The sequence below is a fragment of the Momordica charantia genome (genome assembly GCF_013281855.1).
Source record: "Momordica charantia cultivar OHB3-1 chromosome 4 unlocalized genomic scaffold, Mcharantia_2.0 BLBB01000004.1, whole genome shotgun sequence".
Classification (NCBI taxonomy): Eukaryota; Viridiplantae; Streptophyta; class Magnoliopsida; order Cucurbitales; family Cucurbitaceae; genus Momordica; species Momordica charantia.
The window spans coordinates 22,819,380-22,847,193 of record NW_028275162.1 but is presented as its reverse complement, the minus strand read 5'-3'; the positions used below and the strand labels follow the sequence as shown (position 1 = coordinate 22,847,193).

The 27,814-nt window shown below is 32.5% G+C and overlaps 4 protein-coding genes across 4 annotated transcripts; 2 read left to right on the top strand and 2 right to left on the bottom strand.

Moving 5' to 3' along the window:
• The first annotated feature begins 6,234 nt into the window (after window positions 1-6,234).
• LOC111011939 (putative transcription factor bHLH086) lies at window positions 6,235-8,333 on the top strand. The gene is made up of 5 exons (XM_022285939.2): window positions 6,235-6,784; window positions 7,229-7,339; window positions 7,458-7,523; window positions 7,648-7,713; window positions 7,902-8,333. The coding sequence occupies exons 1-5, from the start codon at window positions 6,311-6,313 to the stop codon at window positions 8,031-8,033; spliced, it is 849 nt and encodes a 282-aa protein (XP_022141631.1). The 5' UTR covers window positions 6,235-6,310; the 3' UTR covers window positions 8,034-8,333.
• Window positions 8,334-9,884: 1,551 nt separating this feature from the next.
• On the bottom strand, window positions 9,885-12,900 carry LOC111011904 (pentatricopeptide repeat-containing protein At5g15010, mitochondrial-like). The gene is made up of 2 exons (XM_022285882.2): window positions 10,491-12,900; window positions 9,885-10,348 (listed from the first exon to the last, which is right to left on the bottom strand). Exon 1 carries the CDS (start codon window positions 12,736-12,738, stop codon window positions 11,191-11,193), a length of 1,548 nt encoding a protein of 515 aa, XP_022141574.1. The 5' UTR covers window positions 12,739-12,900; the 3' UTR covers window positions 9,885-10,348; window positions 10,491-11,190.
• Window positions 12,901-21,369: 8,469 nt separating this feature from the next.
• LOC111012009 (putative serine/threonine-protein kinase PBL7) lies at window positions 21,370-24,534 on the top strand. Its single transcript, XM_022286028.2, has 6 exons — window positions 21,370-22,328; window positions 22,433-22,690; window positions 22,783-22,955; window positions 23,147-23,226; window positions 23,340-23,484; window positions 23,966-24,534. The coding sequence occupies exons 1-6, from the start codon at window positions 21,764-21,766 to the stop codon at window positions 24,317-24,319; spliced, it is 1,575 nt and encodes a 524-aa protein (XP_022141720.1). The 5' UTR covers window positions 21,370-21,763; the 3' UTR covers window positions 24,320-24,534.
• A 264-nt stretch (window positions 24,535-24,798) lies between these two features.
• On the bottom strand, window positions 24,799-25,323 carry LOC111011942 (polcalcin Bet v 4). Its single transcript, XM_022285943.2, has one exon. The coding sequence runs from the start codon at window positions 25,211-25,213 to the stop codon at window positions 24,959-24,961; it is 255 nt and encodes an 84-aa protein (XP_022141635.1). The 5' UTR covers window positions 25,214-25,323; the 3' UTR covers window positions 24,799-24,958.
• Window positions 25,324-27,814: the final 2,491 nt, after the last annotated feature.

Below are 27,814 nucleotides of genomic sequence, written 5' to 3'. Positions count from 1 at the left end.
ATACAATTTTGAGAACGTTTCAAAAAAAAAAAAAGATAAATAAGAAACATAATTAGTTGCAAAATGTTTAAGTTTCTTAATAAAATTTGAAAACGAGAAATAAGAAATGGTAACATTATCAGATGAGAGATTAAACCTCTAATTTTAAAAGCAAGATGCCGGAAAGAAACTGTAAACTTGAAAGAATCTAATTTTATGCTATTATTAAAAAGTATAAAACAAAATACAAAAGTAAACAAACATTGTTAAGACATAGACATATCTTATTTGGTCGAAATTGAGTGAACATGACAATATTTATCCGTTTCGTTGTAAAATTATCTCAATGATTAACTATCACATCCAACATTTGAGCTAAGTACAAACCAAATACCTAATAACAACAAATTCATTTGATGTTCGCTAATCGTACTAAAGACAATTTAAAAAGATGCAACTTTACAAAGATTACACTCACATTAAGAAAAGGAAAAAAAAAAGTTGAACCAATCGATCGAAGACATAGGTTTAATAAAGAAGAAAGAGGAGGAAAAAAGAAATAAAAAGAAAAGAAAAGAGATGAGTAGTTTAAAGTTCGTTGCCTACTTTTGGTGAGTGGTGATCACAACATATTACTAGTCCTACTTCTATCTCACGTTGTTCAAGCAAAACAAATTGAAAAATTCCAGTACTACGAGAGTATCATATTTCGTTTGTTCACACTATGATTTTGTATTTACAAATAATTTTTTCAACATTGGTGGATTCAACAATACTGACGTGACAAGTAATGAATGGAAGGAGTATTCATGTACTTATAATACTAGAAATTCTCTCGAACTTTTCTCGACCAGGGGAGAGAAGGTTTAATGGGTACGAAATCAACTTTCCAAATCACCCACCAAACAAATCATTGCATCAATTTGTCTTCCCCACGAAGCAATATAATGCTCCCTTTTCATTTGCTTTTCATTCAACAAAACTATAACCTTTTTCCTTTATTACCTTTTTCTATTATGGGTCACTTTTTAAATTCACCTGGTTTAAATAAATCCAAAACCTAAATATTGGACTTAATTGTCTGACATCATCAAAAGTGTGGACAAAAATATCTATGTTGGACAGATATTTTGAAAACAAGGTTCATGATATTCAGAAACATTATTTAAGTTAATAAATATTTATTGAATAAGTTTTCTTTCAATATAGTTTCTTAGTATTAATATTTATATTCATAGAGCCAGCCTCATCAAATGGGCTTCAACGTAATAAAGTCCAACTTAAGTTTGGCCCAAAATAAACATTTTGACTGACTCAATCCATCTGTACATTTGGTTGAATATGACTTTTTTTTTTTTTTCGGTTCTAATTTTAATAATATAAATGAAAAAGAAATTAAGAAAAAAAAATCAAAATTTTAAATGAAAACTAATTTATTACCTATGCAAATTCCCTTTAATTAGCCAAACTAGGGCTCATTGGGTCCAATCTCAAATAGGGTCTTAGGCTAACCCAACATAATAATTCGGTTGACATAAATGTAAATTTTTTTCCAAATTCTTTTGTTTTTTTAATATATTTGTCGATGTAACGGAGATAGGTGTCTTAATCTATTTAACTATACTCAAGTTAGCTAATTGTTAAATTCTTTGATTAATGAAAATACTAGTGCAAATATTGACATATTGATGAAATTGTTGATTTCCGGAAAATTTATTCTAAGGAAATAAATCTTTACGGGAAAGTGAGGAATATAATACTTAAAAATATGTAACCTATAAAATCTATAAATAAAAATTCTAATAAGTAATGTTGAAATCTAATTACATAAGGCCGATAAAAGAGAATAAGGTTAGATAATGTTTTAGTATAAATTGTTTTTTTTTTTTGATAAATGTGTAGAATTGGTTTTAATTTGATTCCTACATTTTTTTTTAATGTAAATAATGTTTTCAAACATGATCTAGATTCATTTTCTAAAATGACTTATCACATCTCATGTTAGGGAACAAAATGCCGCATCAGAAACGTAATTTTAAATATTTATTGATAATTTATCGCATTAAATTTCTATTACTTCTCATAGTAAGAAAATAAAGGCTTTAATCAAATGACATAATAAAATAATGAAAATTGTAAAAATATACAAATTGGAACTTAGGTTATTAAAGCCAATAGAAAACAAAAAAAAAAATAAATAAATAAAATTTGACCCCAAAAAGATTTATCATTTTGCCTTTTGAAACCAAATGACTAAATTGCCACTACAAATGGGGATATTAGGGTATGCATTATTAATTTAAATGAAAACATTAGGAATAAGAGGATCGGATGAGACGTAGCATGTGATTATTATTATGTTTTAACTAACAAATAATTTGCTTAATTTAATCACAATTAGTGCGATACAGCTTGAGCTAGCTACGTAAATCACCCAAGTCATCCATAAAGTATATATTAAAGAAAACAAAGTCTAGGGTTCATCTTCCATGAGACACAGATTATTTGTTTTCTTTATTATTTACAAAATTCAAAAGAATGAAATAAGTGATCAGAACTAAGCAGTGAGTTGTAGTGATGAAAATTCAATCATTGGAGAATTGGGTTGATGAATATTAAATCATCTTAATCTCATGTGGATGGAAAAACAAGAAAGTATATATTACTCATAGAGAAGTATATAGTTTAGAGATAAATTAAGTATCGTCACATGATTGATCTTCAAAGACGTCGAGTGTCAATGCCAACTCTTTGTTAGCTTGGCATGACTCAATGTAGATTATGTAATTAATTAGAAAAACCTCAAACTGGCACGTCGCTATTAATTAACTATGTTCAGCTAAGGATATTTTCTCTTCAGTTTAACACATATACGATGTCATGTCTCTATCTTTCCCATCAACTTCTTGGCTTAATTCATTATAAGATGTTAGCACATATCTTATTGGATCTTCTACTTCTATGTTATATCTTTGAAGATTTTTTCTTTCTTTTTTCAAGTTTTTTCAAGTATAAATAGATTACGGCAACATAATTTAGATATTGGAGAAAGAGCCTTGGAGGTAAGATGGGATATACTTAACCATGTAGTCACATATATTTGGACGAAGTTGCTAACTTCAGGTTTGGACCATAGATTAACGTTCAAATCTCATATAGCTAGTCTTCATTGCACATGCATATACTATACACACCGATTTTGATCTCTTCTAGATTTTCATCAGATATAGGAGTTTAACCTAAACAAATTCTTAATATTATGTGTATATTATTTGAGGACCAGAGCATTGTATATGAACAAGCATATGGTTACTTGGCATAATGCACTGTTATGATTGACAAAAATAATGTTGACAACAAATCTAAAAATCTTAAAGTGAAATTATAAGTTGATAGGTTAAGATATAATATATACGGTTAGATTATTAACACACCAATCAAGAAGAAAATGACACTATAGAAGACCATGTGAAAGGACAAGTATATTTCCAATTTATTTTTCTTAGCTAGAAAACATATGTATTTAAAACAAAGCTCAAAAGTCACCATTTCCCAACACAATCACAATCAATTACTTTGTTGAATGGTTTGGTTATGCTATGGGGAATGAATGAATGAATTGTGCGATTATGAGTGAGATTGGTCCATGTGATTAAGCATGTGATGTTAATACGACTAAAGGCTTGTTACCAATGCATGGGAGAGACCACAATATTAAATTTAATTTGGTTTTAATGGGAAAGTCAAAGTCATAAAGTGAGAATCTTTCATTTGGATCCCTAGCAGCTCCCATTTGTCTCTGTGCATGGCATGATAATATATATTTATATATGACGACACAGAAAACATGTGTACGGTCGCTGAGGTTTATGCATGTTCCTTGCTGGTTTAATGAGTCGTGAGTGGCTTACCACTAATCACGTCTCTCTTTAATTTGTTACAAACTTAACCTCCCTTAATTAATTTGTTCTCCCTAGCTTCCTTTGAAATGAAAGATATAAAAACGGAATTTATTATGGAAATTGAGCTAATCACTCTTGTTAACTACAAATAATATAAGAGATTTTGTTGATACGGAGGATAACTGTTACAGTTAGGCATAAATTTGACCCATCAAAATTACCAAAGAGATTCAACGAAACCTGCAAAATAGAAATATTATAGTCAGAATCGTTGTGCGGCAAATTCAACCCTTCAATTTAAACACATACAGCAAAGGTTCGTTGGAGAAGTTTTTATGTTGAGATCATAACATAGTATGAACATTGTGTGATCATTATCTCCGATGGCCCGCATGAGCAAGCTGAACCCATACAACATTATTTAAACACATATAGCAAAGTTTTGTTGAAGAAGCTTTTATGTAGTATGAACATTGCATGATCGTTTTCTCCAATGGCCCGTCTGAGCAAGTTGAACCTGCAGTACAACATTTAAATACATATTTCCTACTCCTACCCCTCCAACTGAAACTTTTTAGTTTCAAAAACATATAAGTCGGAGTAGTGTTTATAAGCTTCAATTTTTAAATATAATACTAAAACAAAATAGTTATCAAACAAAGTCATATATAGAATTCGTACAACAACGTTCTCGTGTCCATTAGCGACATCGTTGTCATGTTTTTGATTAATAGTTGGACAGCAAATCTCAATCAAACTGTGGTTTTGATAAATTAATACAAAACAAATAAACAATATCCTGTTCAGCAATGAAAATGGGATTATATTCTTAGATATATAAATTTTACCACCGCGATTACCAATAAAAACCAGAAACTGAAGACTCTCTCTCAAGTCTCCTCCACCAGCTGAGCTGGTTTGCCAACTTGAAAACCTCACATATTCAACTTCTAAATTATGGGTTCAAAATTAAAATAAAGTTAGAATCCGATAGATCCACGTGCTCCCACTGTGGAACACAACACAGAAGCAGACAGGAAAGTGGCTTTGAAGATGGCCCAGCTGAAGCTGATGAATCAGTTGCATGCTCTCTCTCAATTTCTCAAACTTAAAAAGAATCTCAAAGACGTGGGAATGGCGACAGATCCGCCGAGGTTTCTGCTGCTTCTTCTAATGCTGCCTTTGATCCATTTTGCTGTGTTTTAATTCTGTGTTTGCTGTTGCCAATGCCAGCTGGTTTTTATCCCAAAAACTATTAAATTGTATGTGTCTTTTCCAAGTCAATAGCATCCACATTCTACAACCCTCCATATTCTTTTTTGATTAAACCCATTCCATCTCTTTTCCCCATGCTCGTCAAAGGGTTCTTTTGAACATTAAATCATGTATTATGTCTTTCTCGTTTCAAAAGTTTTGTTTTTAACTCTTTAAACTTTTGGGTGCCTCAAAATACTCTTTGGATACATGTTCAGGGTTTGAGAGAGACAAAAAAGAGTTGTTACTTCCACGGTATTAAATATCCGTCGATTACGTCGATATATATCCATCGATATTTCTATGTATAGATTCGACATCAATGTGAGGGATAAATCGACATTTCTATTATATTACAAAAAGATCAACAAAATATGAAAAATATCGACAAAATATCACTAATATATACAAAATATTAATATTAATCATTTTTAATTTATTTAGAAATATAAAAATGTTTATTTCTTAACTTAAATATTTTTACGATTTTTTAATTTTTCTAACTTTTACAGAATTATCTATCGACATCAACGTTTTATCGGTATTTTCATAGATATTTCCATAAAATTGGGACTTCGACGTTTCCATCGACATTGAAAATTAAAATCTTGGTTACAACATATATGATAATCTAGCATAAAATAATAACAAATGTAGCATAATTTTCAAAGTATCTCAAATCTGCATATATATTAATGATAGAGTACATTTATCTCTTTTATCATTAATAAACGTTGTTAAAATAGATATTAGTGACTATCAACGATAGACCTTCGTGCTACAAAAATTGTCATATTTACAAAATCTTGTTCGTTAGGTTATATTTGCAAAAAGAAAAAAAAACATGGCTTTAAGGGCTTGAAAATTGTCAAGGAGAGCCATCTTGCGTGGTATCAAAGGAGAGCCAGTGCCAACATTTAGTGACCGCGTAGCCGAAAGAATAGTATTTTGTTTCGGACCACTCAAAACTTAAGGGCTAAAGTGAAAATTTCAAAATAAAAAGGGCATAATTGAAAACAAGGAAGAATTTTTATGTAATTTAATCTATATAAAAATGGGTTTAGATCATTAGTTACAACCCCTACAAATAGGGTCTACACCAAGTACGAGGGTTGTGTATCCTTTGAGTACTTTTAAAGCACTCTTTTTTTCCTTTAGTTCCTTCTTCTCTATCAATGGCACTCGCAAACTCAGCTGTACAAGAAGTCGATGGCATGAAGACTTTAGCCATGGCAACCCATGAGAATCCAAATAGTAACTCGGTCTTTCGAAACCCGAGTTACCAACTCGATCATCATCATCACCACCAGGGATCTCAATCTCTCATCAACTTCAAGTGTGGGATTGACAATCTTCTCCACAAGAATAATAATAACAACAACGAATCCTTGCTGAGCTTTGAGCCACAAGACACCTTCCATTGGGTTGATCAGCAGCAGCGTTTGATGGACGATCCCAATTGCAGCTTCCAAACAGCTACAAACTACAGCCCTTCAAAAGACAATAATAAAACTGCAGCTGGAGATAATCATAATGATGGCAGCTCAGTGTATGAATGGCTTTATTCTGAACCAACTTCTTCTGTTTCTGATGCCATTCATGAGGCTGAAGCAGCTCAAGAGATAGCCAATCAAAAGCGATCTCTTATGGTACACTTTTTACCGCTATTTTCATTAAATTATAAGTTTAGTCTCAAAAGTTATTTAGAGTTAGTGTCTGATCGATCTTTTAAGCATAAATTCTGCTTAAGGATTCAGGTCCATAAACAGTCTAAAATCTATTAGAATTCTAATTTTATAGTGTAGTCTTAAATAGATGAAATAAATAAATAAAAGATAGATTTTTTTCAAGGATGAAATCTTATTGGAACCGTATTCAATGATCCTTTCCCTGAACCCAAACGTGTTCGGTAGAGTCTTACTGTAATGGGTTTGTCTGGAAATATACGTACCTATATTTTTTCGTCGCGTCATGCATTTCGTGTCTTCGAAAGCCTAACTAAAAATTCAAGAACTGAAGTAGTTTGTGGCTTTTGTTTCTTAAATTTGTGTGAACTAAGCATAAGAATTCAAAGAAGTGTTTTTGATTGACAGGTAGAGAGCAGTGGGGGTGTTTGTAAGAAGCGATGTACTAGTGCAACAACTAAGAAACAGAAACCCAAATCATCTGCAGCAGCCAAGGATCCACAGAGCATTGCAGCCAAGGTTTTTCTTTGTTTTTGTTTTGACAACGTTGGCCCAATAATGGCTTGCATCTAAAATTTAATTTAAGGTTTCTTAAAGAATGTCTGTTTTTTGGTTTCCTTCTTTTTCTGTGTCTTAGAATCGACGAGAGAGGATTAGCGAGCGGCTGAAGATACTCCAAGAATTGGTTCCCAATGGCTCCAAGGTTTGCTTTTTTTGTTATCTAGTATTCCAAAAAGAGTTATATATTTCTATGTTGTAGAATGAGAAAAGCTTTGACTTTTTTTGCAGCTAATGAAAATTTGAACTTAACCCTTTATTTTTTGCAGGTTGATTTGGTAACCATGTTGGAGAAAGCAATTAGTTATGTCAAATTTCTTCAGCTACAAGTGAAGGTCTACACATTTCCATTCATTTCACTTATTTTCCACATTTAGGATACAAAATTCACACTTTCTTATCTTCTTATCTTCTTCGTGAGCAAGATTTTACCTTTTAACTTTTTTAGATAGCAATTTCAAGATATTCATCGTTCTTTTTTCGCTCTGCCATTGATTTGATTAGTTAAATTTTTGAATTTCAGATCCTGGCGACGGATGAATTTTGGCCAGTTCAAGGTGGGAAAGTTCCTGATATTTCCCAAGTTAAGGAAGCCATTGATGTCATTCTTTCATCTCAAAGGGAAAGAAGCTCAAGCTCAATCAGTGAAAAGTGATGATAAAATTGCTGCCTTCAGTAGATAAAATTTAAAAAGAAGAATTATAGTTTCTTAATAATTCAAACCCATGCACCAATTTAATAAACGATTCTGATAGAAGAGGAAAAAGAAAAAGAAAAAAATTTGTTTTTGAATGTCAGCAATTAATTGCTCCCTATAACACAAGATTGGGAGCAGAAATCAATGCTGCTCTTTTTTTTTTTTTTTGTAAGCTGGAAAAATGTTGTTCTAGCTAGTTATTCATTCAATGAAGGGCCCCACTTGGAGATCTGAAAAAAAAAATTATTTTTGGAGAATCTACCAGAAATTTATGTGTATATATTTTCTGCAGAGATACACTAATGAATGATAAATTTACTGAACATTATTAAGTCTGTAATGATCTAGATATAATTAATGCATAGATTTGAAATATTTAGGATCGCTTTCTATAGTAATATAAAATGAGAAGTTATACTAAATAAAATTATTAGATACCTATATGGTGCTCTTATAAACAACAATAAATTTTGGTTTTTTACAAAAATAAAAAAATAGTTTAATTCCATTAGGTTCTATCTCTAAAGAGTTTTAATTTGTGCATTCATTGGGGAAGAGAAGGAGGTTTGAGAAAAGGTTTTAAAGAGAGGATAATTTCGTCTTTTTAACTAACACTCTTTTATAGACAGTGTAAACACAACTTCAAAATGTTGTTCTAACTCTAACATTTTAACTCCGATTAGTTGATGGTGGAAAGATAGGATACTAAATCTCATAAGGATACTAAATCTCATTCTTTTGAGGAGCATCTTTATTCTTGTATGTAATTTAGGAAAAAAAATCTCTCAATAAGAGTGTTGATCTCCATAGATTTTGAGGATAGTTGGAAGCAATATTTAGGGATCGAGAGATGCCAAAGACTTTTGAGAGGTTTGGAGATAACCACCGAGATCTTAGATTCAAGCACTGGAGTTGAAAACTTAATTGAACTCGTATTATCAATATTCTTAGGATGAACAAAGTTTCTTTCAGAATTAGTGAGAGTGGGTCATGAGCATAATGTAAGAATTGAGACCTCTGACACCCTAGTCTAAAAAAAGAACACTATCTTTTTGGGCGTTTGGGCCAAAACCACCAAAAACTTGTTAGTGTATACACTTTTCTAGTAATTTTTTTAATCATTCTCCTAAATGTAATTACACAATGGTTGGGATCCTTTATTGCAAATTGAGAACCAATAACATGTGGGGATCAAACAAACTAGAAGGAACTTCTCTAAAGACAATAAAAAAAAACACAGAGAAAAAAAAGGTAACAAATAGTTTTATTTTTCTTTTTTGGGAAAAATGTTTTACATACTAAAGAACCAAGCACATCCAACATTTTTGCTTCTCATTTTAAGCTTTGAACTACCAGTTAATGTCATGTCCAAGGCAATGTAAGAACAAGACAGCATTCTTTGAAGAAAACTATGGGACACTTTTTTGTAAATGAATAGCAAAGTCAACAAGCTTTGCCAATAGCACAGCTCAAAGAGCATGTGTTTCAAGTCAACACAGGAATCAAGAAGCCATGAACAAGATTGGCGAGATTGAAAAAGAGATTAAAAATAAACCTTAAAAAAACCTTCATAAGATCTTCACAACCAAACCAAGATTTCAAGATTGGAGCAATTACAAACTAGGATATAGAAGAAAGACAAGGTATATATATACATATTAAAATGCAAACTATAAATATAACTGAATATCGTTGAAAAGATCATCTGAACATCAACTTTTTGGTAAACAATTGTAACAGAGATCCCTCTTTATCAAGAACAAACAACCCCACCAAATTGAATGGTTCGATGAAACTTCATGCCATGAATTGATGCCATTCAGACATTAAAAAGTCAAACTTTCATTGAGGCAAATGAAAGAATGTTTGATAAAAGGAAGAAGTCCAAAACAAACGAAGCAAGAAATGAGCCCGGGCTCCAATTGTTAATAGTTATGGACACACGAAACTTACAAAAGTTTTTACAATGCCTAAGGAGAGATTAAACTTAGCCTCTCCCAGAGCCTCCTAACATATCTAAAAGCCTCTCGACATCTCAAAAAGTTCTCTCGTTCCACTCGAACCAGATATTTCAAGATAGCAAAAAACAAGGCAGATCAGAAAGGCAAGTGACATAGGACCTCCTCGATCATCGGATGGCACAATTAATTTGTTACGAGCCAGTGTTGCACAAGCCTTTATGAGCCTCTTGTATCTTGAAAGAGGACCTCCTCCATCATGGAACACACAAGCCTCTCAACAACTCTAAAAGTGTTGCACTTCCCATGAATGACCTGCCAAGCAAATAAACTTTACCTTCTTCACAGTGGGGCAATCCAACAGAGGCAAGAGTATAAGAGTCAGACAAGAGAGAAGAAACACTACAAGAAATTCCCTCCGAAGGAGGGGGAAACCACAAACTAAAATCTTTGTTACCAGGACGACAACTGAATACGATCAAAGTGTTTCACCTCCACTTAAACGACCAGCCAAGCAAACACCTTGGGATTGTGGCCTTCCACAATTATGAAGGCAACAGAGGGCGAGCGCACGAGAGTCCCAAAGAAGGGAGAAGAGGTAGTTACAAGAAAAGCCCTACGAAGGAGAGGGAGACAAATGCATATCTCTGTTATATTTCTAGGACATCAAACAAAACCCATCCAACAAGCAACAGAGAAACCTTCTTTGTGGCACTGTCTCCCTTGTGTTGGTGCATAAGACAGAACAGATGACTCTCTTTATACCAATTATTATCAGTCTACAACTCCATGGAATGTTCCCTCAGATTTTCTACAATAGTTTCTTGTTATTTGCTAGGACTCACCACAACCCTCTAAATGTTCATTTTAAAAATAGCAGAAGATTCTTCAAAGAGAGATTCATATCAGAATGCACGCCTGATTTGAGCCACATAAAGAGATGATGTTTACGTCAGTCAAGAATCCATGTAAAACTTCAGCTCTATAAGCCAGAGGGAAAAGATGTCCAGAGCTTAGAAAATATTGAACATGTATTCACTTGATGTTTTAATAAGCATTATCATAACAGGTTTGATCTTCAACTTCATCCAAATACCAATCAAATGATCATCATGCAGAAATTCATTTTCTACATCTATAAGGCACAAAAATGCTTATTACTCAGGAACTTTCAACTTTGTCATAAGCTCGTCATATATAAATTCCTTTCTAACTTCGTGAAGGCTCTGTTTTAGTTTGGACAAAGTCGAATGTTTCAACATGACTCCTCTATCAATCATCTCATGAGCATATTTTACTGCTTCTGGCAACCTCTTTTGATCTTGGAGCCCTACAATCAAGAAATTACCAATATCTTCAAGATCAGATTCATAGCTTTTAAGCATACATTTCCATACTTTTATGGCCCCATTTGGGTCCTCACTTTCAATGTAAATCCTAACTGCTGCATTACAATTAGCACGGCTTGGAACAAATTCATTTTTAATCATTTCATCAAATATAGCTGAAGCGTCCCTTAATTTCCTGCTCTTTAATAAGAACTGAAACAACAAATTGTAAGTTTCCATATCTGGGAATGCCCCATAACATATCATCTGATCGAGCAACCTTCTAGCTGCGTCAGTATCATTTTGATGACAACATATAACAATCATTGAATTATACATATGTGTATCAGGCTGAAAATTAATACTCTCAAGGACTTCATTCCAAAGATAACTCGCCGCCTTTGCATCACCATTCTTTACGCACTCATCAAGGGCAACCTTGAAAAACTTAAATCCTGGATAGCACATTTTATCTTTTAATCTTTTGAAGAACCTCAATGCCTCGTGTAGCCCATCGGGGCCCTTCAGCAAAACACATAAAAAGGAATTATATGCAGGGGTATTGGTGGGATCCCAACCAATCTCCTCTACCATCTCTCCAAAAGTTTGCTTGGAACATACCACATTTCCTTCAGTTTCCCACCCTTCTAACAGAATGGCATAAGAATCCGGGTCAGGCCTAATCTTATCTTTTGCTATTTGCAAAAACTCATACGCATCCTTAGTGTTTCCATCCCTACAAATAGCACTTAGAAGTGAATTTAATGCCACCACATCATGAGGACAACCATAACTATCCATAACCTCAAATGTCATAATGGCGTCCTTAACACAGTTTGCAACGATATAACTACTAAATACCGAAGCAAAAGTCGCCAAAGAGAGCAACCCTTCTTTCTTCATCGATTTCATAGCATCCCACATTGGTTCGAAATATAAATTCTTACCCAACATGTCGATGATCAAATTCCAAGCATAGGGGCTGTGTTGGTCGTTGAGCTTCCGGCCGGACCAGCGGAAAAATTTAACAGAGGATCCTGGAAACTTGTAAGACAATTTAAGGACCTCCTCGACATCTTCTTGAGTGACCTGAACGCCGGTGTCTTCGAGAATCCTCTCGACGTCGATGGATGGGGAATTGGCGATGATTTCACACAGTAATTTGACCTTAAACGGCAAATTGGGGAACTCAAGGTAGGAAACGAAATGTGGGATCTTGTTCCTTTGGCGTTCCGGTGAGGGGCCGTGGAACTGTTGTTGAGAAACTGAGCTTGAGGGAAGAGGACTTGGAGCGGAAGAAGGAGAAGATGAAGGTGGATGCTTCTTGCTCCGTTGGGGGTGGTGGTCGGAGAGTCGCCGTTTGTTGTTCTCTCCCATGGAATCTTCAGATGAGAATGTAGGGAATTTGAGAGGCCACACGGAGAAGAGATTTTGAGAGTGCGATTCTGTGAATCAACAAGAAGAAGGTGGAGGAGAGCTTCAATTTTGGGTTTTCTAGGGTTTGCTGCCAAGTCTGGACTGATGGGGGAGACGTTTTTGAATGGCGTAAGTTTAAATTAATTGTTGATTTAATAAGTATTTACATAAATACTTTTTTTCCAAAACACTTTCTTTTTTTTTAACCATTGCAAAACTATTTCGAATATTGTAGTTTATATTTATTTATTTATTTAAAAAAAAATAGTTAAGCTCAACATCGGTAGTTTTAACCTGGTATTAAACCTCCATGAACACGTCAATATTTACACGTATTCATATATTTGATATTGATACAAATGATAAATTGACATTTATATCATATTACAAAAAAAAATTGACGAAATATAAAAAAATCAACCAAATTTCACTCATATATCCATAATATTAATATTAATCATTTTAAATTTATTTAGAAATAGAAAAATATTTATTTATTAATTTAAATTTTTTTAGGACTTTTTAATATTTATAACTTTCAATTGTTTATTTATATGTTTATTCCTTGAAAATTGTCAAACTTTAAAAGCTAATATTAAGGCATAAAAGTGTATTTTATATGTTTAAAATTAATTTAAGTCAATCTATTAATATATTTTTACAATTGTAACAATAGTGTGATTACTCTAATCTATTGTACACTTTTCACAAATTAAAATTGATCAAATAAATTTTACTTTATTAAATTCTGAAATGTATATTTATATTTATATTAAAACATATTTGAATTTTAAATTAAAGAAAGTGGATGGCATTAGTTAAAATTAAATAAAACACAAAGAAAGATAAGGGTGTTACTTTTTCTTGCAATGATGGACCCTGATACGGGATAAAGACTATATTTTTTATCTTATTTATTATTTATATATATATATATATATATATATATATATATATATCAAGTACGCTTTAATTTTTTTGTTTTTTAGTATAATGGATGATTGAACGTTCGACCCTTAGAGAATGAACAAAATAATCGTTGAACTATATTTTGTTATTTTAATTTTATTTTATCTTCAGGTTTTATAATGTTTTCAAAATTAGAATTATTTATTTGAAAAAAATGAAGAATTATACTTATTTTAAAATATACCAAATAGTCCGTCACAAATTTTGTAAATAAATGGTCTCATAATGTTAAATAACATGGGCGAAGGATTTTGAATATAAGAGTTGGGTCTAAACATAAATGGGAATATTATTATTATTTTTAGTAGGGAAATATTATTATTAAAGATATCAGTAAACCTTTTATAAGGGGGAAAAAGAAAGATATTAGTAAAGCTTATGGGCTTACATAAATGGACCTAAGTTAGTGGTCTGACTGTTCTACAATTCTTTAAACAAAATCATAATATAAAAATCAGAGAAATAGAAACAAGTGTCCCTATTTATCCCTCCATTTTAAAAAACGGTCAAATGAAATTTGCTAAGGATAAATATCTATTTAAATTTTTTTAACCATTTTGCAGGTGCACATCTATAAGGGTCTATACACAAAGCGGACAATTTCACTGCACCACATAAATATAGAGAGGTCGTTGTCTCTAACATGTCGAAATTCACAACTGTATAAATTTTTAGGAGTAATGTTTGTGTAACGAATTTAATCAAGGTTGGAAATGGTCAACGCATGAGACTGGAAGGAGCTTGAGGATCACTTGATTAGGAAAAATCAGTACAATAAAAACAAACACTTGAACGCTCAAGTTAGTTTAAGTCCGTCCTTAATATAGAAATCGAGCTAGAATGTGATACCTGATACTTAAGTGAAGTACTATTTTTATAGGTGGGGGATTTGTCAAGCTATCTGACCAGCAGTTTTTAATGTTGTTTCGAAAGTTGGCTTGTCGGACATGTAATCTCAATGATAGGTAAGACCTTCAACCGAATGGAAGTTTTCCAATGTAGTTTTACAGTTGAGTATGAAGGTCGGCCCTCCCTTAACTGATCTTCCAAGAAACCTAGTTCTTATGACCTTCCTCTGTCTTCCACATGGCAATGTTACTTTTCGACCCCCAACAAGTAATATAATACGAGTATTATTGATATTTATGATTTCTAAAAATACTGATCGACATTCATATTTTACAGATATTTTCATAAAAGTTAACATGTCCAAACTTTATTACTAAATATGAACTTCATCCCTACTTTGAACTAGGAACTCTTGCAGTAAATTGAACTAACAATTCTGGTAGTGCCAATTAATGGCAATGTAATCTACCTCTTAATTTCTTTCGGATGCTTTCCTTTTCCTTTATCAGAAAAACAAAAACGTGATTACATGGAGAAGAAAAAAGGGAAAAGTTTCAAGAAACGAAGGGAGAAAAAAAAAAACATTTAAAAGTATATATACTACTTCCTCAAACAAAAAAGGGGAAACTTTTTTTTTTTTTTTTGAAATTCTTCTTAATATATAATAAGTTTGATTATAAATTTACGTCCTACCAAATACTACGGCTTTAATTTTTTTTTCCTAAGAAATCAATTACATTTCTCAAATATATTTTTATTTTGTTCCTATTAATAAAAATATTGACCTTGCATTTCATTAGTCTATCTAATTTTTGCCATATCACACACAACTCGACTAAAATTTATTTGATAAACATTTGATGCCGACATCTTTCTAGAAAGATGTCAATTATCGTTGAGCATCTTTGTGTTAATAATATATATATATATCAAAGTCACTAAATATATATCATTTCAATTCCAACTATCAAACCAACAAAAAGTCCAAAAATGGAATGGACGTACACAAGTATAGTTCAAATTAACCAATCAAATGAGTCAATTAAGTGGATTTCATCAATTCTTCCAAACCCTATCAACTTTTAAGTTCTTTCATCCAAGTTCTCACAGGAAGCCCTTTGCTCTTTTGCTTGCATCACCGACAAAACCAAATTAGAGGGATGGAATCTGATTCCGTCACGGGCGACTACATCACATGCTCTCTATAATACTTAGGTACTATTAACAGAGGGTTGAGGTACGGGTATTAAGAAGATCCGAGTCCTCTGCGGTGTGTATTTATTTATCAATCGGAATAACAAGTGTTTTCTGATCTATCCCTATCCATTTAAGATACAACAATTCAACTGAAACGTTGTGTAGCTCAAACAACACTGTAACTAAAGGTTGAGCTCAAAGTTCAACGACAAAAAACACGCCTCCTTTAATCAATTGCTTTTCAAAAAACAAAATAGAGAAAGTAAAAATAAGGACAGTGATATGTTGAATTCGATTGTGTTTTAAATGTGTAGGAAGTATTTATAGGAATTTTTAGAACTAGAAATTTAATACAAAAATAAGTAATTATAAAATGACCTCTCTTTCAACTACTTTTCATTAAAAAAAAAACTCTAAAAACTTAAACTCTTAATTTAAATTCAAAGCATAGCTCAGCAGTAATTGAGATATATCTCCAACAAAGAGATTGTGAGTTCGATCTCCCACTCCGTCTGCATTCCCATATGTTGTATTAAAAAATTATTAACTTAAATATAAAAGAAAATTTATATTTTATTATTAATAAATATTAAAATGCAACCCGATAAATTCAATAGTTATTTTTTAAATAAAAAAGATATTTTTTTTCATTTCTCTCTTACGTTTCAAAAATTTAATAATAATAACCAAAATAGGAGTGTTAGCGGGTCAATATTTAAATATTGTTATAAAATTAATTTCGTTGAACATCAGTTTCATCTTTGAATCCTCACCATTTTAGCCCACCATCCAAACATTTATTGTTTATTTATTTATTTGATGATATATTAATTAAACATTTAATAGCATCGTAATCAACATTGGGTAACCTTTAGGTGCCGCCATCTGCCCCTCCATACATATGGCTTTATATTATTCACAACAATTTTGGTCCACATTTTTGTATAAACCAATTTCAAAAAATTGACTAATAATGACCTCTAATTCACCATTGGGTCCCACTTAATTACTTTTGTGATCCTATATTGAAGTCGTGGTAATTGGAAATATCTTTAATGCATAAATTCTTTTCTTCTTTCGCTACATGGTGGGAGAGAATTCGAATTCACGACCTCTTAGTTGAAAATATATGTCACTGAGTTATGCTTTTAATATATAAATTCTTATTTGAAAACACAAAACTAAAGCCTTTCTAACTGTAAATATTAAAAAAGAGGGTATGTTTACATAAACTTTTAATCTCTTATGTAATAATATCTTTTAATTATATCCTCCCGATTCATTGGTAAATGTTAAAATTAGTTAATTGTAGGTTATGATATGACGTTTAGTGAGTTGAAAAAAAATTAGATGAATAACTAAATCAAGAAAACAAAATTTTTTATTTTTCTTCCAAATTTCTAAGGAATTTGTGAAATTTTGATTTTTCTTCTCTTAGATGACCTAAATATTGTCATTAAATATTATATTATGTAAGTTTATCATAAATAATTTTTAACAATCATAAATGAAATGAAAACAGGATGACTGAAAATTTTAAAATGCAAAGAACAAATTAAAAAATTTTAAATAATAAGACTAAATTGAACAAATGTCTAAATATTAAAACTAAAATATATATTTAGCCTAAAAGTTGTCCAAAAACTCAAAAGGCTATAGACAAGTAAATAAGCTGGATGATAATGATAAGAAATGAAAACAGTTCACCTCGTACTGTGTGACAATAATCCTCTCTTAATAACTTATTGTATAATACGAGACAAGTATTCTAATTCAAGGATGTTCTTTTTCGACGAAGAGGGATTCTGTTTAAAAAGTATATATTATGATCTATTGATCGAGCGTGATTACATACCATTAAAGAGCATGGACGTCTCTTTTTATTTGAGTGGCATGTGTGTTGAGAGGACAAATATTTTGTCTTGGCTAATTACTTAGTAAATAATCGAGCTACTCTCAAAATAATCAATATAACATAATGTGAAAGGTTCTATATGACCAACGTGGTCTATTTGATTTTGAATGTGAAATTTTAGTTAGAATTTCTTTATTAGAATTGATTTATGTGGGGAAGATTGCCTCAAATAATAACATCATAGGCCTAAAAGAAAGGCACCATTAATAGACTCTTAGATTTTGGCCAAACCTAAACATTAAAGGAGTAAAATTAAATAGGCTAAAGAAGAACTATTAGACTTAGGAAGGAGACCATGATGTTACCCCATTCAAAATAATGTGCAAATCTAACTTTTATTGATGGTACGTGTTGTTGAGCTAGTTTAATATAATCCTACATCGGTATCTAAATTCCACACCTAATATTATTCTTATATTTTTATAATATTTTGTTTCCATCTTTGAACCTTCGTTAAATTCATTTGGATCACTGTCGTTAAAGTTTCTCATCACAATATAACATAAATACAATTTTGACTCACTTATTTCCAAATTGGATACCAGCAAACTCAATATACCTAACTTAAAATACAAGTCGACATGGTTGATCTATAGGGTTTATATTATAATACATGGTCCAAAATTCAATAACATGTATGTAAAAACAGTGAAATTACAAATAGGATCTCTATTGGTTCGATTTTAGGTTCGGAGTTTAGTTTCAATTTGATTTTTTATGGTTTTAGAAATTTCAACTAATTCGGATTAAATTTCACACATTGTCTTTTAAGGATTTTTTTTCCTTTATTTTTACTCATATAAACCCAATACAAGTAGCTAAGACAATAAGCTACATTAGAAATCAATATAAAATATGCTGTTGGAGGCAAAAATATGACATACCACGTGGCAAGATATGGCCAAGCTACTGTCGAGCTCCTAAGCTCACCTAGGGTCGAGCTCATAAGCTCACCTATGGCAGAGCTCATAAGTTCACCTATTATCGAGCTCCTAAAGTTCACCTATGGCCATGCTCCTGAGCTCACCTATTGCAGCTCACCTATGGCCGAGCTCATAAGTTCACCTATGGCCAACCTCATGAGCTCACTTATGGCTGAGCTCCTAAGCTCACCTACCACCGAGCTCCTATACTCACCTATGGCCAAGCTTAAGCTACTAAACTCATCCATTGCCTCAATCATTTCCGACCTATGGCCCAACATCTAACTGTTCTGTCTTAACGGCCATAACAAACGTGTCCTTTCACTCGACCTATAAAAAGATCTTCATTCCTCTTACTTAGTAACGCAATCCTACTATGAGGATGACCTATTTGAGCTTGCACCTATACTGACTTGAGCGTCGGAGTGTTTACTCTCTTTTTGCAGGTCCTACTTTGAATGAGCTCGCATCTCGTTAGCTCGGCCTGTTGCCACGTGGCCGACCTCGACATCTCGACAAAATTTTGCATCAACATATGTCAAGGTTCAAGTCTATTGGTCTGTTGGATGCCTCAACTGCATACAATACTGCACATCTACTTGACACCTATCAAGATAACAATTTATAATCAGGATTGAAATTTTATTAAGACTACCGATTCTTGAACTTTGACTGAACCATAAAGATCAAATTGAAACTTTTAAAATTATTGGAATATATTAAAACTTGACCTAAATCAAACTCGTGAAATTAAAAAACATAATCAAAGGATCGAATAGGGTTTAAAATTAAGGTGGTTTAATTAGCAAAAGTTGCAAACAATCATGGAAAGAAAAGCCATGTTTGAAGTTTCTATGGTACAAGAGACAAATAAAAGTGCCAAAGTGGCGTGAGAAGATTCGATTCGGGTGGAGGCAGAAATCAGAAGAAGATCAAAAAGTGAGTTCGTAGGGCCGTTTTCTAAATAATCTCCTTTCCCGTCTATTTTTTAATAAACGTTTTCAAAATTATTTAAAAACTTGAAAATAACAAAATCTAATTTCTTATTTTCTAATCTCTTTTTCATTTTTATTTTAAAAAATAAATAAAAATATTATTTTATCATTCTTATTTATAAAATGCATAATAATATTAAAAAATAAATATAACATAAATATTTTACATATTTAATTTAGATGAATTAAATTACAATGTTTAATTTAAAATTTAAAAACAATAAATTGTCACAAAATATATTTTTATATCTTTTTTAATAAAAAACAAAAAAAAGTTATACAACGTAGTTGTGTTTTTATTTATTAGAAAAAGAAACAAAAAATAAGAATAAAAAATTAGAAATATACATATATTGGATACAACAATACGTAGAAGGAAAGATCTAAATTCATGACATCTTGATAATTAAGTTCGATGATAATAAAATGACAAAATAGAATTTTTTTTTTTTTTTATATTCGTGAGTGTCCGGACCAGCTTACACGCAATTAATCTTACAAAACAACCATTTGACCTTATAACATTTAGTATAGAAAAATACATAAAAATTACTAATTTTCAAGATAACAGACAAAATAGAAACATTAACCAAAATATATTCTAATAAAGTAGACGCCAAGTGGGGTGGTATGAGAAGACAAGGTTGTTGGCGGTTGGACAATATTGGGTGGTCACCAAACTACATATCCTTATAATTTTTCTGTTATATAATTTATTTATTTATATCTCTCAATCGAATATTCATTATTAGTTTTTTCTTTCCTAAAAGCAAAACAAGTTCTGCAAAAAGCCATAAGCTCCCCTCTTTTTCAGTCATTGGAATCTCTCTCTCTTTAACTTTTCTTCATCTTCATCATATTCATGATAACTTGTTCCACTAACAAAGTTGCTCACTTTTTCAGGATAATAATCAACACACTTTCTAAAATCTGAGGGCTAATTTGATGAATTTGAAGCTTTTAAGGATAAAAATTGAAAGTTTAATTACTAAAAATGGTTAGGATTGGGTCTATCTAGTTCCTATATGCCTTAAAGAGTTTGGAACAAGTTATTAAAATTTTTAATTTTGTAGCGAACCTTTGTTAGACATTTTGGTGGCACAAGTATTAATTAAATTGACTGCTATTAGATATATTCTTGAAAGTTAAATGATTTATCATAATCTTTTTGAAATAAGGAGACTAAATAAACCTAAAATCTTAAAAAATCAAAACTCTATTTGATAATAATTTTGTTTTAGTTTTAAATTTTTTAAAATTATGTTAGTTTCCACCATTTATCTGATAAAGTTTTTCACATTTTTTTAATATATTTGAATTCTGAGTTAAATAAAAAAAAAGAAAAAAACAGTTTTTCGAAACTACTCACTTTCAAGATTTAACTTACATTTTGAAAACTCTTTCAAAGAGGTGACCAGATAAAAGGATACCCAGTAAAAATGATCGCTTAATTTTTAAAAGTAAAATGGTTGCTTAATTTTTAAAAATAGAATGGTTATCCAATAGGATTTAAGAAAACTATTAGATTTTTTTTTAATAACTAAATAAGTTAAACCCCGATTTAAGAAACTATACCATGAATCATATCAAAAGAAAGTGATGATGAATCGTGATTAACTTCCTAAACTCAACAAATTAATTAACCGTCGTTAGTGTGGGATTCCTCATTCCAGCAAGCTTTGTGCTTATTGTGATTCGTGTTAAATTAATCTTTGATTACCCAATGATCTCTCTTTCAGTCTCTTTGTCGCTCGCGCACACACAGAGGAAAGGACCAAGAATCGACGTGCTCTCCCTCTTGTTTAATATAAATTCCATTTTGAAGGTAAAGCAAGCGAGCTACCCCATTCGCCTTCACCAATCACCCCCATGTCTGCAAATTTTCATATGGGACCAAACCCACCAATTGATTCTTCCATTTCTTTACATTAAAATTCCATTATTCTGCTCACTGCCTGTCCAGTTCACATTCCCCCTTATTCTCCTCCCACCGTTGAAGCAAACCCAAAGCTCCCATCCCTTCAAATTCCACTTTTCTTTTGTGGGTATCTGCGCCTTTGTGTTCTTTTTTCCTGTTTTTTATTTCTATTCTGGGGGGTACTTTCGATTTCTGTGCTTTCTTTGAGATCTGCTTCAAAATGGGTTTCTCCCTTGGTACTTGTTCTAACCCAAGGGAGACCACTTCTTCGTCTTCCTCCTCTGCAGCTCTAGATCATCACCATTGCCACTATAATGAGCTCAAGATCAAGACCCTTTTGAGGAAAATGATCTGGGAACTCGGGTTTGCCTGTGTTCTCCCTCCTGCTCGTCTTCGCCGCAAGAATCAGGGCATTCAAGACAGAGAAGCCCCAAATGCGGAGGAGAAAAACAAGAATCTGGAGCACAACAAGGCCTGGTTGCTTGCTGAATCCGGCGCCTTCGGCGGAGAGTTGTTAAATGCCGATCCACAGTCGGTTCACTCGTCTTTCCGGTTCAGTTTCTGCTCTCAGGTTGAGCTTGAAACCATGAACATCGGCTCTTCAACCGCTGCTGCCACCGTTTTGATGGTAAATTTGGATAACGGAATGATGGCTGAGGCTCTCACCAAAGAGTTGAAATGGCGGAGGATTGAGTCGCTGGAAAAGAGCATTTCCCCTGTGGCTCATACTTTGATCAGATTCAGCTATCGCCAAATTCTTTCTGCTACTCGTAATTTCTCAAAAGGTACTCTCAAAAGTCAAACACCACCTCTTTATCCAAACCAAAATTTCTCATATGGTAATCATTTAACTGATTTCATTTTTTTATTTTTCCCCAAATGTGATTAGGCAGAGTTCTGGGAAGAGGGGCCTTGAGCTGTGTGTTTAGGGGTAGAGTTGGGTTTCTGAGAACCGCTGTGGCAATCAAACGATTGGACAAGGAAGATAAAGAGTCAGCAAAAGCATTCTGCAGAGAGTTGATGATTGCTAGCTCTCTTCAAAACCCAAATATAGTTCCTCTTGTGGGGTTTTGCATAGATCCAGAAGAGGGTCTGTTTTTGGTATACAGATATGTCTCTGGTGGAAGTTTAGAAAGGCATTTGCATGGTATGATTTCCTGATCTTGGGTTCTGAATTTACTTGAATTTTGGTTGAGTTTTTGAACTTTTGTGGTTTCTAAAAAGGCAAAATGATTGCAGAGAAGAAGAGGGGAATAAAGGGTTGCTTGGGACTTCCCTGGTCAGTGAGGTTCAAGATTGCTATTGGGATTGCTGAGGCTGTGGCATATCTCCACAATGGGACTGAAAGATGTGTTGTTCACAGAGATATTAAGCCTTCAAATATCCTTCTTTCATCCAAGAGAATGCCAAAGGTAAAAGAATATGTTCTTTGTTCTTTTTTCTTTTATGGATATTCCTTTTGCTTGTTTGATGTGAGACAATGGAAATAGAGAAACCAACCAAGTCAGCAATCAAAGATAATCTTTCAAAATATATTGCTTCTTTTTTTTTGCTTTTCCAAACTAAATGTTTTTTTTCCCTTTCTGGTAATGGTGGCTTGCAGTTATGTGATTTTGGGTTAGCAACATGGACTGCTGCTCCATCAGTGCCTTTCCTTTGCAAGACTGTCAAAGGAACATTTGGGTACGAACTCTTTCTTAAGACATTATAATGTAGGGGAAGGATGATGAGAATCTATCCCGCCTTTCGCTTTTTCAATTCCTTTCGGATTTACCATTTCTCAAATCTATTTGTAGTTACCTGGCTCCAGAGTATTTCCAGCACGGGAAGGTATCAGACAAAACGGATGTCTATGCTCTAGGAGTCGTGTTATTGGAACTCATAACGGGCAGGAAGCCAATCGAAGCAAGGATACACGGAGAGGAGAACTTGGTTTTATGGGTAGGTCATTATACCACTTCAATGACTTCATTTACTTCTCTTGGATTAATGGTTCTGCAGTGCTTTAGAATCAAATCCAAAAATTTGATCATCCTCGAGATGCTATGAACTTGTGTGTGTTTAAGAATATGGTTCTGGACAAAGTCATGTAATGCAATCATTTCTTATCCCTATGATATGTTTTAAGTATGAGTTTGATCTTACTTTTATGTTCCATCAAAGTTGATGTAATGTGATTCATATAGAACCATACCGCGAGATGTTTATGCACATTGCACACGAATAACAACTCTTGATGGAACATGGCGGCCATTTTGGTGTGAATGTAATGATATGTTAACCATCATTTGGTTTTAACATATCAAGAAAATGTCAAATCTAGATAAAATTTATTTTCTTAATTCTCCCCGAAAACCGGAGTTCTTAAGCCGTGTTGGTTCATCATTAGTGCAGTTCTTAACTATGACCGTATTTCTTACAGGCAAAACCACTCTTGCAGAAGGGGAAGGGGGCAATTACCGAGCTGCTTGATCCACAGGTGACATGTACGACGAAAAATTCGAATCAAATAGTCCGAATGATCGAAGCTGCCGCTGCCTGCATTACTGGTGAAGAATCACGCAGGCCCGGGATCTTAGAGATCATTGCAATACTGAAAGGTGAAGAAAAGCTTGTGCCCTCCAGATCAAAGAGGTCTGGTTTCTTGGGTCATGGATGTGTCACTGATTGTTATTCACAGTTTCAAAGTACAAACAGCGAGATGACGGATCACTTGGCACTGGCCATGTCGGGACTTCCCGAATTCGAAGAAGACGATTACCTTTTCTGTCGTTGAACAAGTTACAAAAACATGCCATGACCAACTGAAAATAAGGAGAGAAAATTTTCTCATTTTGCTTGCTTGTAGATCTCTGTAGGTGAATCATTGACATCAGAGCATGGAAAGGAAAGAAAAAAAATGATGAAACTGTAAATAGGATTTTGTACAGATCTTCCATTTTCTTCTCCCCATTTCCCATTGAGAAATGCATCCAATAACTTTCCTTTGAATTTTTAGTGTCTTTTGGAGGTGGTTTGTACCACAACTTGAAAAAGCAAAAGTCGAGTCTATATTTAATAGGCGAGTTTGCTTGTTATAGCTTGTTAATTTTTCCATCTAGTTTTACAACATTTTTCTTTATACCATCCAAGAATATTTTAGAAATTCCAAGTTTTTCAAAGTTAAAGTTGAAGGTTTTTGGAAGAGAATTATTGATAGGGAGTGGTTGGTGGACACAGATTCATGGAAGTTACAGCTTAACAACCAAAACCGCATTTCTTTTGAAGAAAAATGTTAAGAATGGAGCCCATTTGATTTGTTTTTTCAAGCAAATATCAAATCAAGCACGACAAGATACACGTAAAAATGATGAAGAAAAAGAAAAAAGAGACCAAAACAGAACAAGAAATCAACAAAAAAGCCGTATACAAACACTTAGAATATCTTTGCAACATCCTTGACTAATCCACGGTTGGCACGGGCAAAATCTGTGAACTCTTCATACGAAATGAACCCGTCGCCATCGGTGTCTATCTCGGCCATCATCCGCTGCACTTCGTCCGCGGTGACGGAGCCGAGCGTCTTCAAGGCTTCTCCGAGCTCGGCTGCAGAGATCTTGCCGTCGCCATTGGCGTCGAAGCGCTTGAAAATGCGGTCACGTTCAACCTTGTCTTGAGGATCATCAGCCATTATGAGTAATGATATCTTCAAAAGCTTTTTTTTCTTCTGCTTTTGGTTGTGTTTCAGATTTTGGTGAGTGAGTGAGAGATTGAGAGGCTGAAGAAAATGGTGGGTTATAAAGACAAGAGTTCATGGAGATTAAGGTTATCCTCAAATGTCGGATTTGGAACTAAAACTTGCAACTGAATTTGCCAAAATTATGGTTTCTCATAAAAGAAACATTCTTTGCTATTGGAAATGGAAACTAAACAGAATTATTTTTTGTTTTTATAGAACCCATTATTTTAATTTATCCCAATTGAAATTTTGGTTAATTATTAATTAGCCTAACCAACTTACTAATTTTTTTTCTTTAATTCGAATGGTTAGGTGGGATGATAATTTGAATCTAAGGTTCCATGTAAATCAACCATTAAAATTAATGAATGATAAATGGACAAATTTGAGCATAACTCAACTAGTTAAATTACTTATCTCCAATTAAAAAATTGTGAGTTCAAATTCATACCCACATGTTGTACTTGATAAATGAGGTTTTGTTTAATTTACTTTCAATTTATTTTTTTTAGAAATCCCATAAATAATTATATATTAAAAAAAATGGGCCACTCTCAACTTTCTTCGATGTCCTCTTTAACTTGCCCATGAAACCTAAGAAAAACTCATTCCTACGGTCCAAAGGCTCAAAGCCCCAAAGGCCCAGACTGCCAACTTATTGACAAAAGAGTCAGTGCCAAATTGAAAGTTTTTTTTTTTTTTTTTTGAGGAAACATAAAATTGAAAGTTTTTAAAACGTTAAAAGGCCAAATTGAAATCAAGTACACGTGTTAAGGCCATTTTGTATAATTTAGCCTACATAAAATTTAGATATTGCTTTTCTTCTAAACTTTATATATATATACTCAATTTGATACTTTTATCAATTATAAAATCATCTTGAGAGCCAAGCTGTGCATAATCATCTTGAAATATATGCATCTTCATCACCTTTTATATAACCACAACTTAATTATTTTGAAACTCTATGAGTGACGCTCGATTAGAGAGGAACGATACATGAATAAATCGATATCACATCCGTATGAGAGGGATCCTAAGATCATAGAAGAATGATTAAGAAATGATTAAAAAAATTGATAATCACTATCTATACTAACAAGATGCACCTTATAACTCAATCGTAAGAACGTGGATAGTCTACGCTCTTCTAAGTAGCTCAAAACAAGACGGTGACGTAACCAGGTCGCAGCAGAATGCTAGGGCGATTAGGACCAAATCCTGGGCCTAGGGCATTACACCATGTTTAGGGAAAAGAAAAAAACTCATCTTTTGATTCGATGTTTTACATGTATGTTCACTTGCTTTGCTCATACTTATATCACGACTTAATGACTAACACTAATTTAGTCTAATATATGTATATCATCATGCGTTACCTATGATATTTATGTATATTGTGTCAAAAATATAGTTATAATATAAAAAATGCTATTATTTAGGTTTCTATATATTTTGAGTCTAATTACAATTTAATTCTTATAGATCTTTTAAAACGTATTTATCGATCATTATTAGATATTAATAAGTTTTATCTTATGTTATATGTGAGTTACCAAAAACATAAAATTGATCCATTCAAAAAATTCAAATTCTTCAAAAAAAAAAAAAACTCTTTTAGATGCATTCATTATCCCTAGCAAACCTGAAAAGTATATATGTTATTATGGCTTGAGGTGACATTGATCTCTCTTTCATCATGATGGAGTCTCCTCCAATAACATCATTTATTAGAAGGAAAGAAAAAAAAAGGGAAAAAATCATTCCTTCAAACAAAAGAAATTTGCATTCTTCATAGCTAAGATTTTCATCCTATAATAGTAATTAGCCTCTCTTCTGTAGGGAAGGCTTTTTTTTGGCCTCTCTCAATATGGTGTTTGTAGAGAGAGGGAAAGATGATATATATTGTTTGATCATGACATGAATTGCAAGTTGCAATATTGCCATATATTCTTTTCTAGATTGATAAACTAATCTATGATGGCCAAATCAAATATCTTTCCTAAGAAGTAATTAAACATTTGTTACTAAGGCGGATGAGGTCGTTAAATTATCAAACTTTGAGAAATGAATATTTTTTTAGTATAATATGTGGAGGTAAAGATTCAAACTCATGACTTTCTAATCGAAGATAGGTGTCTTAACCAGTTGATCAGCAATGCTCAAAGTGACAATAAATGAAATTTAACTCTTAAAAGCTTTTAAAATTGAAAAAAAAAATTATTTTAATTTGAAACTCCTAAAATTAAACACAAATAGTAATTAACTTCAAAAGTATTTTTATCCGGTTAGAGGAAGTATTTTTTAAAAGGATTAATATTTAATCCATAATTAAAAATACAAAAAAATGATAACAATTAACAAAAAGTTAGTTGAGAGAAAATGTGCGGGGAAAAAAATTAATGTGAAGAAGTGTGTAAAGAGTAATTATGGAAAGAGATGAAAAATTAAAGAATGAAATCAAATGATTTTGGGTAAAACACCTATCAATTACTTCTCCAAAAAGTGTTTTTTATTATGAGTTTTTAAATAGATGTCCACTCACCCTTGCTT

Coding starts and splice junctions, on each gene's coding strand:
- LOC111011942 (XM_022285943.2), bottom strand. CDS start 25,213: ATGGCTGATGATCCTCAAGACAAGGTTGAACGTGACCGCATTTTCAAG.
- LOC111011939 (XM_022285939.2), top strand. CDS start 6,311: ATGGCACTCGCAAACTCAGCTGTACAAGAAGTCGATGGCATGAAGACT. Junction 7,340..7,457: donor CACAGAGCATTGCAGCCAAG/GTTTTTCTTTGT, acceptor TCTGTGTCTTAG/AATCGACGAGAGAGGATTAG. Junction 7,524..7,647: donor TGGTTCCCAATGGCTCCAAG/GTTTGCTTTTTT, acceptor TATTTTTTGCAG/GTTGATTTGGTAACCATGTT.
- LOC111011904 (XM_022285882.2), bottom strand. CDS start 12,738: ATGGGAGAGAACAACAAACGGCGACTCTCCGACCACCACCCCCAACGG.
- LOC111012009 (XM_022286028.2), top strand. CDS start 21,764: ATGGGTTTCTCCCTTGGTACTTGTTCTAACCCAAGGGAGACCACTTCT. Junction 22,956..23,146: donor CATCCAAGAGAATGCCAAAG/GTAAAAGAATAT, acceptor GGTGGCTTGCAG/TTATGTGATTTTGGGTTAGC. Junction 23,485..23,965: donor AGGAGAACTTGGTTTTATGG/GTAGGTCATTAT, acceptor TATTTCTTACAG/GCAAAACCACTCTTGCAGAA.